This window comes from Equus caballus, chromosome 5, assembly GCF_041296265.1.
Source record: "Equus caballus isolate H_3958 breed thoroughbred chromosome 5, TB-T2T, whole genome shotgun sequence".
Lineage (NCBI taxonomy): Eukaryota > Metazoa > Chordata > Mammalia > Perissodactyla > Equidae > Equus > Equus caballus.
The window spans coordinates 65431170-65447303 of record NC_091688.1 but is presented as its reverse complement, the minus strand read 5'-3'; the positions used below and the strand labels follow the sequence as shown (position 1 = coordinate 65447303).

Below are 16134 nucleotides of genomic sequence, written 5' to 3'. Positions count from 1 at the left end.
ATCAATAATTACCAGAGGGCATGCCCCAATAACGTTATAGGAATTAATTCTGAAGACAAAATATATACCTATGCCAATACACTGGTGACAGCTAATTAACAAAATATATTTACTAGATTGAAGATATAACCAATATTTGAAGTGAAAAGGGGGGGTTAGATTTGACCAATCATTATGCCCAATTTATTTTGTAAGTTCAGTTTGAGAATACAGATAAACAAAAATAAAACAAAATCCAGTAATTTATACTCTTAAAATTTACTAGAAACATACACACATCAAGTCACCAAAATGTTACAACAGAAATCTAATTATGCCAATTAGCAGCCTATAACACTTAATACTGTTTTTCTAACACATATTTTCAAGTATTAATGAACTGTCTGGATAGATGCATTATTTCCGCTGCAATTAGAACACTGGTTTTCAGCTTCAGTGTTATACATGTCAGATGGTCTACGAAATTATGAAAACAGGAAATCTATTTCTGTAAAAGTACTTGTCCTACTTACTTAATGCTAATTGCATATTCTCCTGATTCTTTGGTCCTGTGCCTCACAAGGTAAGTACTATTTACCCTGTTAATAAGTTCAGTCTCTGCCTGCAATCTTTCCATTGCTCCAGCATACCTGTAAGAAACAACGACGGAAAATTTGGGTAATGTACCTGGAAGAGAACAGAGGCTAAAAATAAGTATTTATCAGGATTTTAATTCAGTGGCGGATTTAAACCATTTTTACTTCTACACTAATTACATAGCTTCAAAAAAAATGCAGAAAAAAGTCCTTTAATTCATCCAAACACAAATGCTCTACAAAGCTAACGACGGTAAAGTGAACAATGCCTAATACACAGTAAGCACCCAGAAAATATTTATCAAATAAATAAATGGGACAAATAGAGGAATCAGTAGGTATTGGGTTAGAAAGAGAGTTGTAGTGAGCTTAGGGACAAGAATTGGAAAATGACTTGTAGGGAGGGACTGCCCTGCATAAGACACACACACATACATACACACACATACACCCTGCCCCCCACAAAACTGCACCTTTTCTATGTACACTATGAAATGAAATCTTCTCTGAGCATCTTTTTAAGAAAACTCCAGGAACAATTTAAATTATGTTTTAAAAATTATTTTTTCAATATAAGATTAATTCTTCCAGTCCACAATTTTGAAAACCAATTTTTCAAAGAAATTAGCAGCAGTGAGTAAAATATATTTTTAAAAGATAGACATTTTTCAAAACCAGAATGCAGCTCTTCCTAAACTATGTTGGCCTTAAACATACGCAAATTCCATAACACTAACAATGATAATACAAGGCCCAAATGCAATGTTACAAGATTCTTTAGTAACTCTCCACATCACATATAGGCTTCGCATCTACCAGCAAAATACATCAGAGATTTGGGGCAACAGAAGTTAAGGGAAAAAAATTTATGTTTAGACAGGGTCTCTCAAAGCTATTTATGAATTAATATTCCAGAAAATTCTCTGATTCACTTGTAGACTCATGCAACTCAGTGTAAATACCCACCTGTAATCTACACTAAATACTTATTTAAAATATACACAGAAAGCATTCAACAAAAGTTTGTTGAAAGAGGACATGTGAGGTCTCCCCAAAGATAGAAGAGCCAGGGTCATTTTATACAGATGGCACTTTGAGTTAAAAGCACAGTTATGATAACCCATGAACTATTAGCACCTGGTATGATCTGACTCACAACTTCCTCTTCAATCTTCTCTCTTACAACCCCCTTTTGCACTAGTCTCTAGACTTCGTCAGGTCCAGGAACTCACCAAGCTTCTTTTGATCTTAAAGTCTTTTCATAGACTGAGTGCTTGTTTGGAAAACACTCACCCTCCATCAACACACATTCCTTGTCTTTACTCAGCTTTAGAGAGAGGCCTCCTCTGATCATCCCCTCTAAAGAATGTCGTCCTGAGTCTCGCACTCTCTACTCCACTACTGTCATTACAGTATCCCTATTTTTCTTCATGGAACTTATCACAATTAGCATGTAGTATATGAATTTTATCAAAGTAACATACAAACATAGTTTTAAAAAGTCAACTTGTACTATAATAATTATAACAAAAAAGCAGCGTTACCCCATCTTCTACCCCAAGTCCCATTTCAAGTATTTTATCTATTTTTTTCTTATTTCTACTTGCATATTTCTAAATAACATGATTAACGTACAATTACTTAATTTATCAATTTTAGATGTCAGGGAGGAAAATCATTTTTCCTCACTTACGCACATTCCTCTATAGTGCTGCTCCTCGCTCTTCTTTCTGTAACCTCTACAAAGCAAGCCATTGTCTGGCCCAGTTTTGTCATGTTGTCACATTCAAAGAAAACTTGACATACAAAAAACAACTCCTCAAGTTCTTGTTTGCTTAAGCTTCTTTGTCTCTATCACAAATTCTTTCCAAATTCTCCAAGAGAACTATAAACCCCTCAGTAATACATTTTTCAACACCAGGAACTGTACCTGTTCATTTTTTTCTGTGGAGACATGTATTTCTCCTGAGCCCTCCACCTTCTTGGTACAATCAATCCTCCTTGCTCTCTAAGCCTGCTGAATTACTGTAGTCTAGGGACGTCCCTTTGCTCCCAGTTCCTGGATTCTGTCTCTCCCTCTTTCTTGATTTACTAGCTCATCCTTCAGCTTTCTACAAATGGATACGTGGGATATAATACCTGGAAGGCCTCACGTCTATGAAAATATTTTTTTACTTAATAATACATAATTCAGAACTTGGGTGGGTATATAATTCTAGGTGAGAAATTATTTTGCCTCTCACACTTTGTCATTGCTCCATTGTCTTCTAACTTCCAATTCAAGGCCATTTTGATTTCTGATTCTTTGTATGTAGTCTACTTTTGTTTTTTCGCCCTAGAAACTTTCAGATTCTTTCTGTATTCCCTATATTGCAAAATTTCATGATAAAGTGCCTTTTGGTTATGTGCTATACTTTTTAGTTCATTAATGTCCTGGGCTCTCAGTATCATCTCTGCTTCAGAGCCATATATCCTTCAGTTCTAAGAAATGTCTGTATTATTCTTTTGATAATTGCTGCTCTCAGTTTTTCTCTTTCCAGAGTTCCTACTAGTTGAATGCTGTACTTCTTGGGTTGACTGTCTAATTTCCCTATCTTTTCCCCTGTTTTATCTATCTCTTTGATTTTCTGGAAGATTTGCTCCATTTTATTTTCTAACTCCTCTATTCAATACTTAATCTAGAAGAGCTCTCTCTTGTTTTCTGATCATCCTTTAATAAAACATCCAGCTCACTTCCATGGATGCATTATCATCTCTTAATTTTGAGAATAAAAACTAAAGGCTTACAAAAAAAACCTTTCTTTTGGGGCTGGCCCCATGGCCGAGTGGTTAAGTTCACGCGCTCCGCTGCAGGCGGCCCAGTGTTTCGTTAGTTCGAATCCTGGGCGCGGACATAGCACTGCTCACCAGACCACGCTGAGGCAGCGTCCCACATGCCACAACTAGAAGAACCCACAACGAAGAATACACAACTATGTACCGGGGGGCTTTGGGGAGAAAAAGGAAAAAATAAAATCTTTAAAAAAAAAAAAAATCTTTCTTTTGCTCGTTTTAATGTCTGTTATTTTCTTCAAGTTTATTTTTCCCATTTATTTTATTTGTTCTCTAGTTCAAGGCTTTTCTCAAATGTCTGGTTACTCTTTGTTGTCTGTTCATATTTAAGAGGGAGGCATCCAAGAACTGACTGGAATCTTTGGTGTGTGGGCACCAAAGTAGGCCCGTGGGTAGAAACCTGATCATTTAGCAAGAACCTGATGGTGGGGTTGGATAACACCCAAATGTTAGGATTTTAGCTTTTTTACTCTGAGTCTATTCGGTTTCTTTAGAGAAAATGGTCCAAATTCCTGTCTAGATGCAAGGATACAGTAGTCTGTATGTATGAGACCTAGCTGTCACAGTACTGGAATTCAGCTATACAAAGGAACTGGAGATCAGTGTCATTCGATACATGGACTTTTCTTAATTTGACTTCTCTGTGTTCAGTGGGGCATCTCCCCTAATCTCTTCTGGGTGAGGTCTTTCCAAGTCCAGGCCCTATATGGCTCAAATTTCCCACATAATATACCTACTAACTCCAGTGTCTCCTCCTAAGGTAGGAAAAGGTAAGTTGCCTGACTGCTTGGAGGATGCGGGAGGGACCTCAGCATCCGTCTCATGTTCTTCATACAGATTTTCAGATAGTTCCTCAGTTTTCAGCCCTATGCCTCATCCCTGCCTTCCTGACACCCCAACATATAGATTGTTGAAGACAGTCATCATGATTTTTTGTTATATTTCATAGTCTGTATAAGAGACAAAGTTTATATAATGAGAACTTGTTTTTAAATGTGGAAATAATGAAAGGACAATACAGTTGGTGATATTCAACTTCTCGATGACTTGGGAAGCAAGTCATCATTTGGCATAATTTTCTCTAAACAGTTTAGTATTTCTAAAAGTGAAGGTTCTGTCTTCTGGTATAGGTGATCACTTTGTTCCCTAGCAGAAGGCAATTCACATGAAACTGCCTGCTTAGTGTGAATAAATTGTCCAAGTTGCTCAAGGAAAAAAAAGTAATTTTAAAATTCTGCTATGAAATATCTTTATTTCTTCCTATTTTTAAGGTTTTTCCCTCATCAGAACATCTTGATTTTTTATCATTAGGAACAATACTACTCTAACCATTCATGTTTTCAATAGAATTTTACATATTGGCAAGGGTGCATTTTAAAACGAAGAATTTAAAAGCTAATCTCCAGTGCCCTGAATGGTTCCCAGGTACCTTACCAGTTTATTTCATAAAATCCATGTCGTTTGTGGCATTAGCATTTATCTCTAAAATCATTACCCTTATAACTATTATGCCTAGTTACATGAAAAATGGTAAAAGAAAAGAAAAGGAAGCTAATCATCATACTCATGATTTTCCCAGTTCTTGATGTTTTGCAGTTTGATTATGCACGCTATTAGCTCTAGTCTCAAAATTTAATTCCTGTCAGGATTATGATTTTTAATTCCATTGAAACTAAGATTTCAGATTTGTCCTAAACCAGGCAAAGATTCTATTACAAATCTGCCACAATTTCTTCAGCAAGCTCAGTGCTGAAGCCCAGGGAGGGATGCGAGACAGCAGACAGTGACTGCAGAGGGCAGACGTGACTGCTGAGGGAGGGCAAGGGGGCTGAGGAGGAGAAGAATCCCATAGTTTGGACAATGCGTTCCTTCAGTAACCTGGCATTTTCCATGCTTTGGTTATATATCAGAAAATAATCAGGATATTTAAAAAATATCAGACAACCTATGTGTTACCTATACTTGCAAACTGAACTAGTACTATATTCTTTCAGAATATCTCATTTATATACATATTCTGATATCTAATTTGTATGCATATACTTCAATACCAAGAAAGGGAAAATAGATGCAGTCATTTTGAGAGCAGCCAAACATAAAATTTAGAGAAACAAATATAAATGAGTAAATATGCCCATGTTTTGTACTTTCACTGGCAGTACGGCAATGTATAGATGGCATAACTTGGAATTCTGGCTCTACCACTTTTTGGTTGCACGGTCTTAACCTTTGTTTCCTCATCTAAACAAATAATAACACATTTTTTTTTTGTTGCTTAGGAAGACTCGCTCCGAGCTAACATCTGTGCCAATCTTCCTCTATTTTGTTTGTGGGTAACTGCCACAGCATGGCCACCAAGGAGTGGTGTAGATCCACACCTGGGAACCGAACCCAGGCTGCCAAAGCAGAGCATGGCAAACTTACCACTAGCCACAGGGTTGGTCCCACAACCTTCCTTATAGAAATGTTGGAAAAACAAAATGAAATAGAATGTGGAAAATACTAAACACATGAGAAGTACTCAGTATCTATTAATTATCATATGATTATCAAAACTATTCTGGATCCTAAATAGATTTTGTCCTGTTAAAGATACCACTGTCCCCTTAAATTCATCATGTCTAAAAAATAATAACCAATATCCACTTTGCTTCCTTGTTTCTATTAAAGATAATGCTAGAAAATGCAAGTGGTAAGTGAGCTCCATATGAATTTTAGATGTGGATATATCTTGCTCCTGCCATATTACATGTTGTAAATTGCATTTTTAGCATCTACTATCCTTTCTGGGCTAATTTTTAGATTCAGACAATGGAATCATACATTTTTTTTCCTCCATTTCATGCAATCTACTTTTCTAAAATATGAGATATAAATGTGCCTGCGTCCCATTCCTTTCTGTGGCTGTTATAAACCTTGAACTTACGGTCAAGTGAACATGCATGATGTGCGTGCACACACACACGACACTCTCTGATAAAGATATGGAAAGGTCAGCAACATACATTCATTATGCTCTTTTGTTGCCTCTGAAAACACCTTTATCCAGGACAAACGGAAATGGAATGTGGTTTACTACCCCCACATTTAAGGCGTCCTCAAGCTAAGGGTATGGTATTTCAACTTAGCTACATAAACATTTTTAATACTTACCACGGTTGGCAAGAATAATCTACTGGTTTGGGCACCTAGGATATAAAAAAGGCAAAAATAGATTAAGTTTACTTAAGGGAAGCTTTTAGTAACCAATCATTAATTCAGTTCAGCTGACTCAGCTCTATAAAACCCTAACTAGCACAGTCCTGCAACTATCTATTGGCAATTTTATGCAGAGAGAATCATAGTATATCTCAGATTAGTACAAAATAATTCATTTCACTTTAATTCATTCTTTCTTTCATTCATTTTACTGCCACTGTACCTCCGAGAGTAGACATAGCAGAAAAAATATGAATTGCAAACTTTTGGTATTTTTTTTATCAAGGCAGTTTAATCCTATCATAGAAAATTAAAATGAAAATGTTAGGAAAACCAAACAGCACTCTGCTTTACTGAGACCGTGGGAATACAGGCAAAATAAACACATATACTGGATACAGGCTCTTATTTTGTAATATAAATTCTAAACTCTGATTTTGAAGTCTACCAACTAGAAAACCTTTTTTATTCAAGAAAAAGTCATGGGAGATATTCATTTTTCCCTTTTCTCCTATGGAGCTTTGCAAAAGAGAAAAACATTGCATTTTCTACACAAATAAAGAAAGAAAACTTCTAGTTGCTGATTGCAATTAGAAAATGAACAAAGCCAAAGAAGGTATACTAATACTCATAAAATAACAAAATATATACTATGTAAAGGGGGACCAAGGTTATAAATTCCTAAGAAAAGACTGGGAGTACAGATAGTTTGTCTTGTGTTCAGAAATTTTTCATGAATCATCTGTATCTTTGATGTATACATTCCAAGGTATTCCTGGGCTTTTTTGTATTGGGTGATTAAAAATACTGTTCCCCTCATTTGTAACAGAGGTCTAGTTAATGTGAATATGTCTCCAGCTATGTCAGTTTTCATAATAGGCTAATACTATTTTGACCTTCCAGATTAAGAGTTACATATAAAAAAATTCTGGACCCAGCCCCATGGCCTAGTGGTTAAGTTTGGTGGGCTCTGCTTCAGCAGCCTGGGTTCTCAGGTTCAGATCCTGGGCACAGACCTACATCACTTGACAGCCATGCTGTGGCAGTGACCCAAATATAAAATAGAGGAAGACTGGCACAGATGTTAGCTCAGGGCTAATCTTCCTCAAGAAAAAAAGAGGAAGAGTGGCAACAGATGTTGGCTCAGGGCTAGTCTTCCTCAGCAAAAATCTCCTGCCACCTGCCTACATATAAATATCACTGCTTTAGGCATAGGAAGCCTGAATCTTGTTCATACAAATCATAGAAAAGTAGCTAAACAATCATTTTTGGTTGTCTAATTAAATAACAGTGATATCAAGATTTGATAATTTTTCAAGATTATAAGATAAAAAATACTTGACATCAGATCACAGAACCAACAGAAAAGCAAGTGCTTTTTGATTCTCTTTGCTTTTGAAATTAATTAAGCTTGAATGAGTAGAGTTAATTATTCTACAGACCACATTCTGAAATCAAGTATGGATGGAATATAGCAACAAGATAGTTTAAGGAGGGTTTTTTTCAAACTATCAACTCCATTATATTAATAAAGAAATTTCCTTGACTTGGAGTTAAGAACTTAGTTTTGTAGGAAAGTCTACCCTAAACACCAAATTATGATTATAAAATAATGTCCCCCTAAACAGAAATGTATAAATTTCATAAAGCACCAAAGAGTACATTTTATGTTATATTCATCCATAAGAACATTTGAGTAAATATTCATTCACTCTCCTTGTATCTACCTAATATATTTTATGTTTTCCGAAAATATCATTACAACATTAAATAAATAGTAATGACAAACTGAAGCACAGAAAAAATGTATTTACAAATTTGATTGAGAAATTTATAAACTTGCATGCTTTCAAACACACTAGTTGAAGTCTAATATCTCTTTGTAACCAAAAGTGACTGGGAATAGATTAGACCCTATCATTCTCATCTCAGTGGGAAAAGCAAAATTTGTACAATGCATCTAATCCGTACCTTTGGTTTATTCCTTCTAAAATCTTGCAGACAATTTAATTTTGTAAATTCTACTAAGTCAAATTTGCCTCTTGCATGTACTTCTTTAACATTTAAACATATTTTCTGGGGCTAGCCCCATGGCATAGTGGTTAAATTTGGCACACTCTGATTTGGCAGACCAAGTTCACGGGTTCAGATCCAGGTGCGGACCTACACCACTCATCAGCCATGCTGCAGTGGCGACCCACAAATAAAAAAATAGAGGAGGACTGGCACAGATGTTAGCTGAGGGCTAATCTTCCTCAAGCAAAAAAAAGAGAAAGACTGGCAACAGATGTTAGCTCAGGGCAAATCTTCCTCAGGAAAAGGGAAAAAAAATGTCTAACAATAGAATCACAATGATTTTGGAATTTTAGTAATAAAGGCCATAACACTCAAATATGAAGTAATATGATCCCTTCAGAAAATAATAAAATTAATGAGCAACCAGACCCATATCCTTTGTACACTCTTGCACAATTAATTGCAGAATAAAAACAAAACAAAATGAGAAAGAAATAAAAGACTCATACTTACACATGGGGAAGGCTTGACAGCATCACTTGGAAAAAATCCAACCTCTCCAGATGCTAAATTTCTACCCTAAATTAGAAAAAGGAAAAAATGCCAATGTTGAGAACAAATTTACCACAAACGACAATCCCATAATGTTGTGCACATGGTGTTTTACTCAGGATTCTCAGACTGACTTACATGTGGTATCCAGTCCTAAGCATTAACTTGGTATGGCTCAGGAAGGGAAGCGTACGCAGAGAGGTGTTAAAATTGTTAAACTTTACATGTGGTTTCAGATCATGGTAATAAAATAAAAACTCAAGTTTGACTTTCTAATCTACCACTCAATTTTGCTAACTTTACATTCCTCAATCAACAGCACATTCTTTCAATCTTATATTTATCAATACAAGTAGATCACATTGGTTCTGTGCAGGCTCATAATTAATCAGGAATTTAATTTAAATGGTTGCTATTCGCATCTCTAACAGAACTCATGAGAACATTCTTCCAACAAGACAAGAGACATTCCAAGACGTGGAAATGGAAAACAGAGTATGATAAGATGTTGTAGATGGCTTTCAGATTTAGGAGAAAGGAACCGGATACTGATTAAGGGAAGAGGACTGTTAAGATGCTGGAGGAAAGGATTATAACGCAAAACGGCATTGTAAATGAGAAAAGAGTAAAGAAATTAACAGACTAAGGAACACCTAAGCACAAAATGGCCAAAAAACACTTAAGAATTTGTTCTTGGAGACCCTTGGTCAAATTTCTCTTTAAAAAAAAAATCTCATGACACTAACCCTACAATTGTTTCCCAGTCCAGAAAGACAAACCATACTCAAAATATACTGCAAAAACAGAACATGCAATGAGAAAGTTCTTGTGAGGTTACTTCTCCTCGTCCAGAAACTGGGCTTACTTTTATTTGCTATTTAACCATTGCTTCCGTCTTAGTACCTCAGATGAGTAAACAGCACTATGATGGGATGTTACATGCTCTATTATTTTTGACGAAGAAAAGCAACAAAAAATGATCAGAAAACATCTCCCTCTTGAAGCAGTATCCCTTTGTGCCTAAGGGCTTGGCTATGAGTTTATAGAGAAAATTTTAAGAAGTAGAAATCCAGAATTAAAGAAAAGGATGAGGAGGAAGAAGAAGAAAAAAGGGAGGAGGGGAGAGGGACATGGAAAAGCAAGAGGGGAAGTGGAGTAGAAACGAGAGAAGGGTCCGAGGTAGGAAAATGGGGGGAAAAGGAAAGGGGAGGGGGTTAGGACAGAGAGGGAGATCAATTAGATAACCAAGCAAAGAGAAGATATTCACTTTGGCAAGGTTCTAAAACTGCATTGCACTTATCAGGGGAAAAGTAAGTGAACAAGTGGAATATTCATTCATTTATTCAACAAATACAGATTCTAATATTAATTCGGGTGGATACTGAGGAAAATGCAAACATTCATAAAATGGCTCCTGTTTGCCCCCATATTTTCAGAGCAAAGGTATGTCTAAACATAATTAATTATGTGTTGATTTCTACAAGGTAGAAAGGGCTAACTAATGTTAGAGAGGTACAGAGGAGAGGCTATGAGAATTAGAAAGATGGGTTGAATATTTGGGGCTTTGCCTGAAAGCTACATGGAAGAGGGAGCACTTGAGTGCAAACTGTGCAGAGTTTAAATAAATAGAGATGGAAATGGAGGAAGACATTCTGAAAACAAAATAGAGCATGAGAAAGGCACTAGGGGTAGGAAATTACAGGATGTGCATACGAAATGCAAATAGTTCCCTTTCAGTGGAGTCTAATAATGGCTAATACTTATTGAACCCTGACTGCATGCTAGACACTGCTCTGAGTATTTCATTTAGCCCTTACAACGATGCTTTGTAAGAGGTCCAATTACTATCCCCATTTTATAGGTGAGGAAAATGAGACACAGAAGTTAAATGATTTGCCCATGATCACAGAGCCAGCAAGTGACAGAACCAGAATTCAAATTTGGATATTCTAACTTCAGACCTCTGCACTGCCTCTCTCTACAAGCACAAGACTCATAAAGGAGGGCAATGGGAAATAAAGTCAAAAGGTGGCAAGGATCAGTTTGACTATGATATCTGAATTTATCATTGGTGATGGGGTTTCAGTAAAGGGGTTATGTATTTTAGAACAATTAACTTGGGAACCATGTGCAAACTGGCTTAAAGATGGACATGACTTTGTAGGTGAGAATACTACTAGAGATCATGGTAAGGAAGGTATCACAGTAAAGGAAGAGGGACCGGAGGAGGGAACAGGTGCTAGGGACATTATTTAACTACAGTGTTTGTGACTTGCCTGTGGCTTAGATATGGGAAGAGAAGACTATGGGAATTAGACTGGGAGAAAACTCAAGTGTGGAGGCAAATATATAATCCATTCAAACAGACAACACAGATTTAGATGACAATCAAACAGAGGGGAAATTTGGAATCATAGGAGCAAGACTGTCATGGAAGAAGCAAATGAAGAGAGAAGAAGATGGAAGATAGGACTTACAGAAATTAGTGTAACTAGAAGTCAGGAAGGAACCACCAAGAGGGAGGAGAATCAGAGACTAGAGAGTGATGACAGCTCAGTGACTATGAGGTTGGAATGAAGTGTTTCTTTCATTCCTTCATTTAAGCATGACACTGAGATATAAGTAAGTAAGTATGATATTTGGGGACAATATGACTAGCCAGACCTTTATATACAAATGCACTGTAATGCCACCTGAGCAAAAAATACAAGGGTGTGTTGGTGGGAACCATACACTAACAGGGGCTCAGAAGAGAAAAGGATAAGGCTGATTGTTTTAAAAAACTAAAGTAAGACCTCTGAGAGTGCAGGAAAGGGAACAAGTCTGTTTTACAGGGGAAAGGTCTAAGAGAGCTTTAAAATGGTCTTTCAAAACTCTATTTGAAGACATATCAACAAATGGGAACATTGTGGCTATTATAAGAATAGTGAACTGTCAATTCCATTCTTCATCAGAAAAAGAACAAAAGGTCTTAATCTATGGAATGCAGAGTTCAGAAGCAGCAGTGATATTTTTGTGACAGTGCATATTGGCCAATGTAATACCACCTATTTCCTCAGAACGAAATTGACACAGGGCCCCTCATATAGACTGATACTTTCACTCTATTCCTCCGCCTAAACTTGGCTCACACATTACCTCCTCTGTCATCTCGTCTATAAAACCTTCCTCAATCTGCAGATCCAGATTTAATCTCACCCTTTTCTCCCATCGCAGCTTCACGTGCTTTTAGAAACACACATGCCACGTATAATTATTACTTTACATGATGTCCTCCATTACTAGACTGTGAGTTCTTTGAAATCCAGGACAAAGTCTTCATCATTTTTTTTTTTTTTTCCTTAGGAAGATTAGCCCTCAGCTAACTACTGCCAGTCCTCCTCTTTTTGCTGAGGAAGCCTGGCTCTGAGCTAACATCCGTGCCCATCTTCCTCTAGTTTATACGTGGGACGCCTACCACAGCATGGCTGCCAAGCAGTGCCATGTCCGCACCCGGGATCCGAACCAGCGAACCCCGGGCCGCCGAGAAGCGGAACGTGTGAACTTAACCGCTGCACCACCGGGCCGGCCCCAGTCTTCATCATTTTTTATAACAGAATGCCAGACACATAGTAAGCACTTAATAAACGTTTGTAATTTGAGGTATTTCTCAATCTGATAGTCCCATGTCAATGAGTAGTGCGACCTTAAATTCCCCTTCATTGAAAACAATAAAATATACCACGTTTTGTTTTTACACAAATGGACTGAGAAGCTTTACGCAGCCTATTTCTATATGAAAATATTCTTATAGTGACACTGTTTGACCAATCCCTGATATTTTATATAAGGAGTGTGTGCTGAAGAATGTAATGCACAAAACAGAGAGAAAGGTGATAAGGCACAAAGAATGAAAGAGTAGGAAACACTTTAATGAATTTTATCATTCCTAAAGCTGTATGCACTGATCCATCATTTTTTTGTGTCTTTCTTTGCAGAACCAAGGGTTCCACCTGAAAGGCATGAATGGAATCTGAAACTGTCTTAGACTGTAGAGGAAGGGGCCATGGTTTTTTAAGAAATGTTCTAAAACTAGAGTGATCTGTCCTAACCAAGATCTTTTGAGAGTGAGGGGGCAATGATTAATAACTACGCCAGGACCAAAGGTGTAAATTGGGACTATTCTGGGTAAACCAGGACACATGGTCACTGTATCAAAACCACTTTGTTCTCTCTCTCCACATTTCAAGAACACTAGCAGAGGTCTCTCAGGAGGGGGCAATTTTCAATAAGCAGACTCCCAAGGTCATTCTAACTTGTGTTTTCCTTAATGAAATGCCCCAGCAGAGCAGGTGAAATTTCCTCAAAGGTCACAGCATTCCTTAGATGACAAAGAGGTGAGAGAAAATTTAACATATCTTAATTGATGAATAAAGTTACATTTCCTCACTAATTCCTATGAGATGTCAGTTTTAGCTATGGGAGATAATACGTGCTGTAGTCAATGATTTTCCACTTATTAAAGGAATAGCCATCCTACAACATTTGGAAGATTCAAAACCAAAGTAGTGTGTAGGAGGGGTGTCTCTGGTTCCCTGGTGGATGTGTGTGGGATGTACATTGATAATTCATTAATACTAATGGGTGGAGCAGCTGTCAATCCCCTACGCATGGATGGAACTGCAGACTGTAGCTATGAAATAAACCATTTTCAAAGCCAATGATTTAGTGTACTTTATGTGATGATTAATCTATGAGATTTTTACTAACCTTGATGAGACATGTAGCTGAATTTCCTTCTCCTTTACATCCCTGTGTGGGCATTTTTATTCTGGGTCAGATAATCAACTTGTCATTTCTTTTATGCCTATTATAAATGCCAAAGATAGGGAATCTTCTTTTAGTTATCCTCCTATCTGATATTTGTTCTTGTGAGCCCCTTAATATCTTCAAGGTTAACCTGAAAACATTCCTCTTGCATAGTTATGTGTCATCCAGTGTACCACACAGTGCTATCTTTATAGGCATTTATTCCGCAGGGCATTCTCTCTATTATGTGATGGGACTTTTGTAAATCTAACAGTACAGGTTGGGTCATTCTCATGAAAATACTTTCTTTGGAAAGTACCTGCAAAAACAAGTTACGGGCTGCATATGGTAAGAAAAGATGAACCTTTATAATTTTCATTAAATAAATTGAAGCAGACACAAAGCATAATAACGTTAAATTATAATTCATACAATAATAATGCCTTTTTTCCTGAAAAGCAAATTTCTTCCTGTAGAAAAACATATCAAACTAAAATTGACAACTTTCTGTGAACTTCCTGAACATCTCAAGTATTAATGCATACTCAGACACATTTATTTCTAAACGATCTTCGGTTTTAACTATTTTTCATTTTTCTTCAAAAAGAATCCACAGTGAATCATAATGAATTAAAACTACTTTAAATTTGCTGGTAGAAATGATATTTACAATCTACTTGTATAGAGAAAAACATTAACGTATGCTAGGATGGTAGAGCTAAAATTGCATTTTTAAACCCATAGACAAGGATGGCTTAAATGACAGAATATCCTCCAAAAATCTTAATCAGAAATTGCTTGACTCCTAACTTTGTAAAAAGGGAAAGAATTGCTTTAAGAAAAATACAGAGCATCTTTTCCCTGTGGCTCATTTATCCCCTTAATGCCACCTGGATTGGAGCTTTAATGCACTCCTGGAATAGCACTGAACAATTTGAAACAGATGTGGAAAGCTGAATGTAAAAGGGACAGATTAATGGTTATTTATGAAAGATTGGAAATTCTCCCAAGTTACAATGCCCTAAACACTCTGAATGTATGCATGATGGTGCTGTGGAGATTACTAAGCAATTTATCACATATGGGTAATGGCCAGAGCAACTGTCATCTTGCCCAGTCACTCTCTCACTGTCAGAAATACAGTCTGAGTGTGTGGGGAAGATGACATACAGGGTGGGCATGAATTATGGGAATATAGGCCAATAAAAATTAGTTTACTAACTGAATGGATGGATAGATAGGTAGATAGATAGCTTTTAGCAAGCACTGTCTTTGGAATTATTCTGACAGGCTTTGTGAGTACATGCAATGGAATCAAAGGACTAGAAAAGGAGAGAAAACTAGAACAAAGACTTTCTGAAATTGGTAAGGAGTGATCTGTGATCATAGCAGCAGCCATATTGTAACCATTGTCATCAATTAGATATATATCAGTGCTAGTTCTTGAAAAACATAGAAAAGGAGTACCATACACAGGGGATGTGGCATCAGAAGAGCTCATTCTATTCCCAGCTCTGCTATAAAAAACTGCAAGCTTAGGCAAGTCTCAATGGTAAAACAAGGATGGTGACAAGATCTGCCACACATGCATCACCAGGGTGTTACAAAGATCAAAGAATTAACATGTGTGAAAGCACTTGCTAAATGCTAAAAATACCTAATTTTCTATTTTCTCCACAATATTGCTTTTTGATTATTCTCAATCCATCTTTTCACTTCTAAATTTTTTTTCTTTAGTTGACCTATTCATGTGTTATTAAAATAGAAATGCCTAGTCCTATGTATAATCCCACCATCCTCCTTATATTTAGGCAAGTTTGTTAAGCCACAAGTAATACAAACTCTCATATAACTTTCACTGGAACAGAAAATACTACATTCAAGATAGTCCATTCCTTTTCTCAAATGTCCTAATGCTTTCTTGCAAGTACACACATTCTTTCATTGTTAATTTCTTCTTATATGATGAGTAAGATATGCATTTTTCCACCAGTGAAGACCTTGAAAATTTGCCAAGTATAATGGCATATGGTTGCACCAAATGGTCGGTCATTACAATGGATTCCAAAATATTCATGCACACACACACACACACACAAGAACAAAACCATAAGCACGTGCTTTTATCATTTCTTAAGAGTACAGGATCTTTAACTTTTGTCCAATGTATAAA

General features: G+C 36.6%; 1 protein-coding gene across 4 annotated transcripts in view; it reads right to left on the bottom strand.

Moving 5' to 3' along the window:
• The window catches only part of VAV3 (vav guanine nucleotide exchange factor 3), a 353022-nt gene that overhangs the window by 29592 nt on the left and 307296 nt on the right, over positions 1-16134 (bottom strand). For all 4 annotated transcript variants that reach the window (XM_070267249.1, XM_023641523.2, XM_070267250.1 and 1 more), the window contains 3 exons: positions 9135-9200; positions 6561-6595; positions 513-629 (listed from right to left, as the gene is read on the bottom strand). In XM_070267249.1, the coding sequence (XP_070123350.1) occupies positions 513-629; positions 6561-6595; positions 9135-9200 (218 nt within the window). The remainder of the gene's footprint in view (positions 1-512; positions 630-6560; positions 6596-9134; positions 9201-16134) is intronic.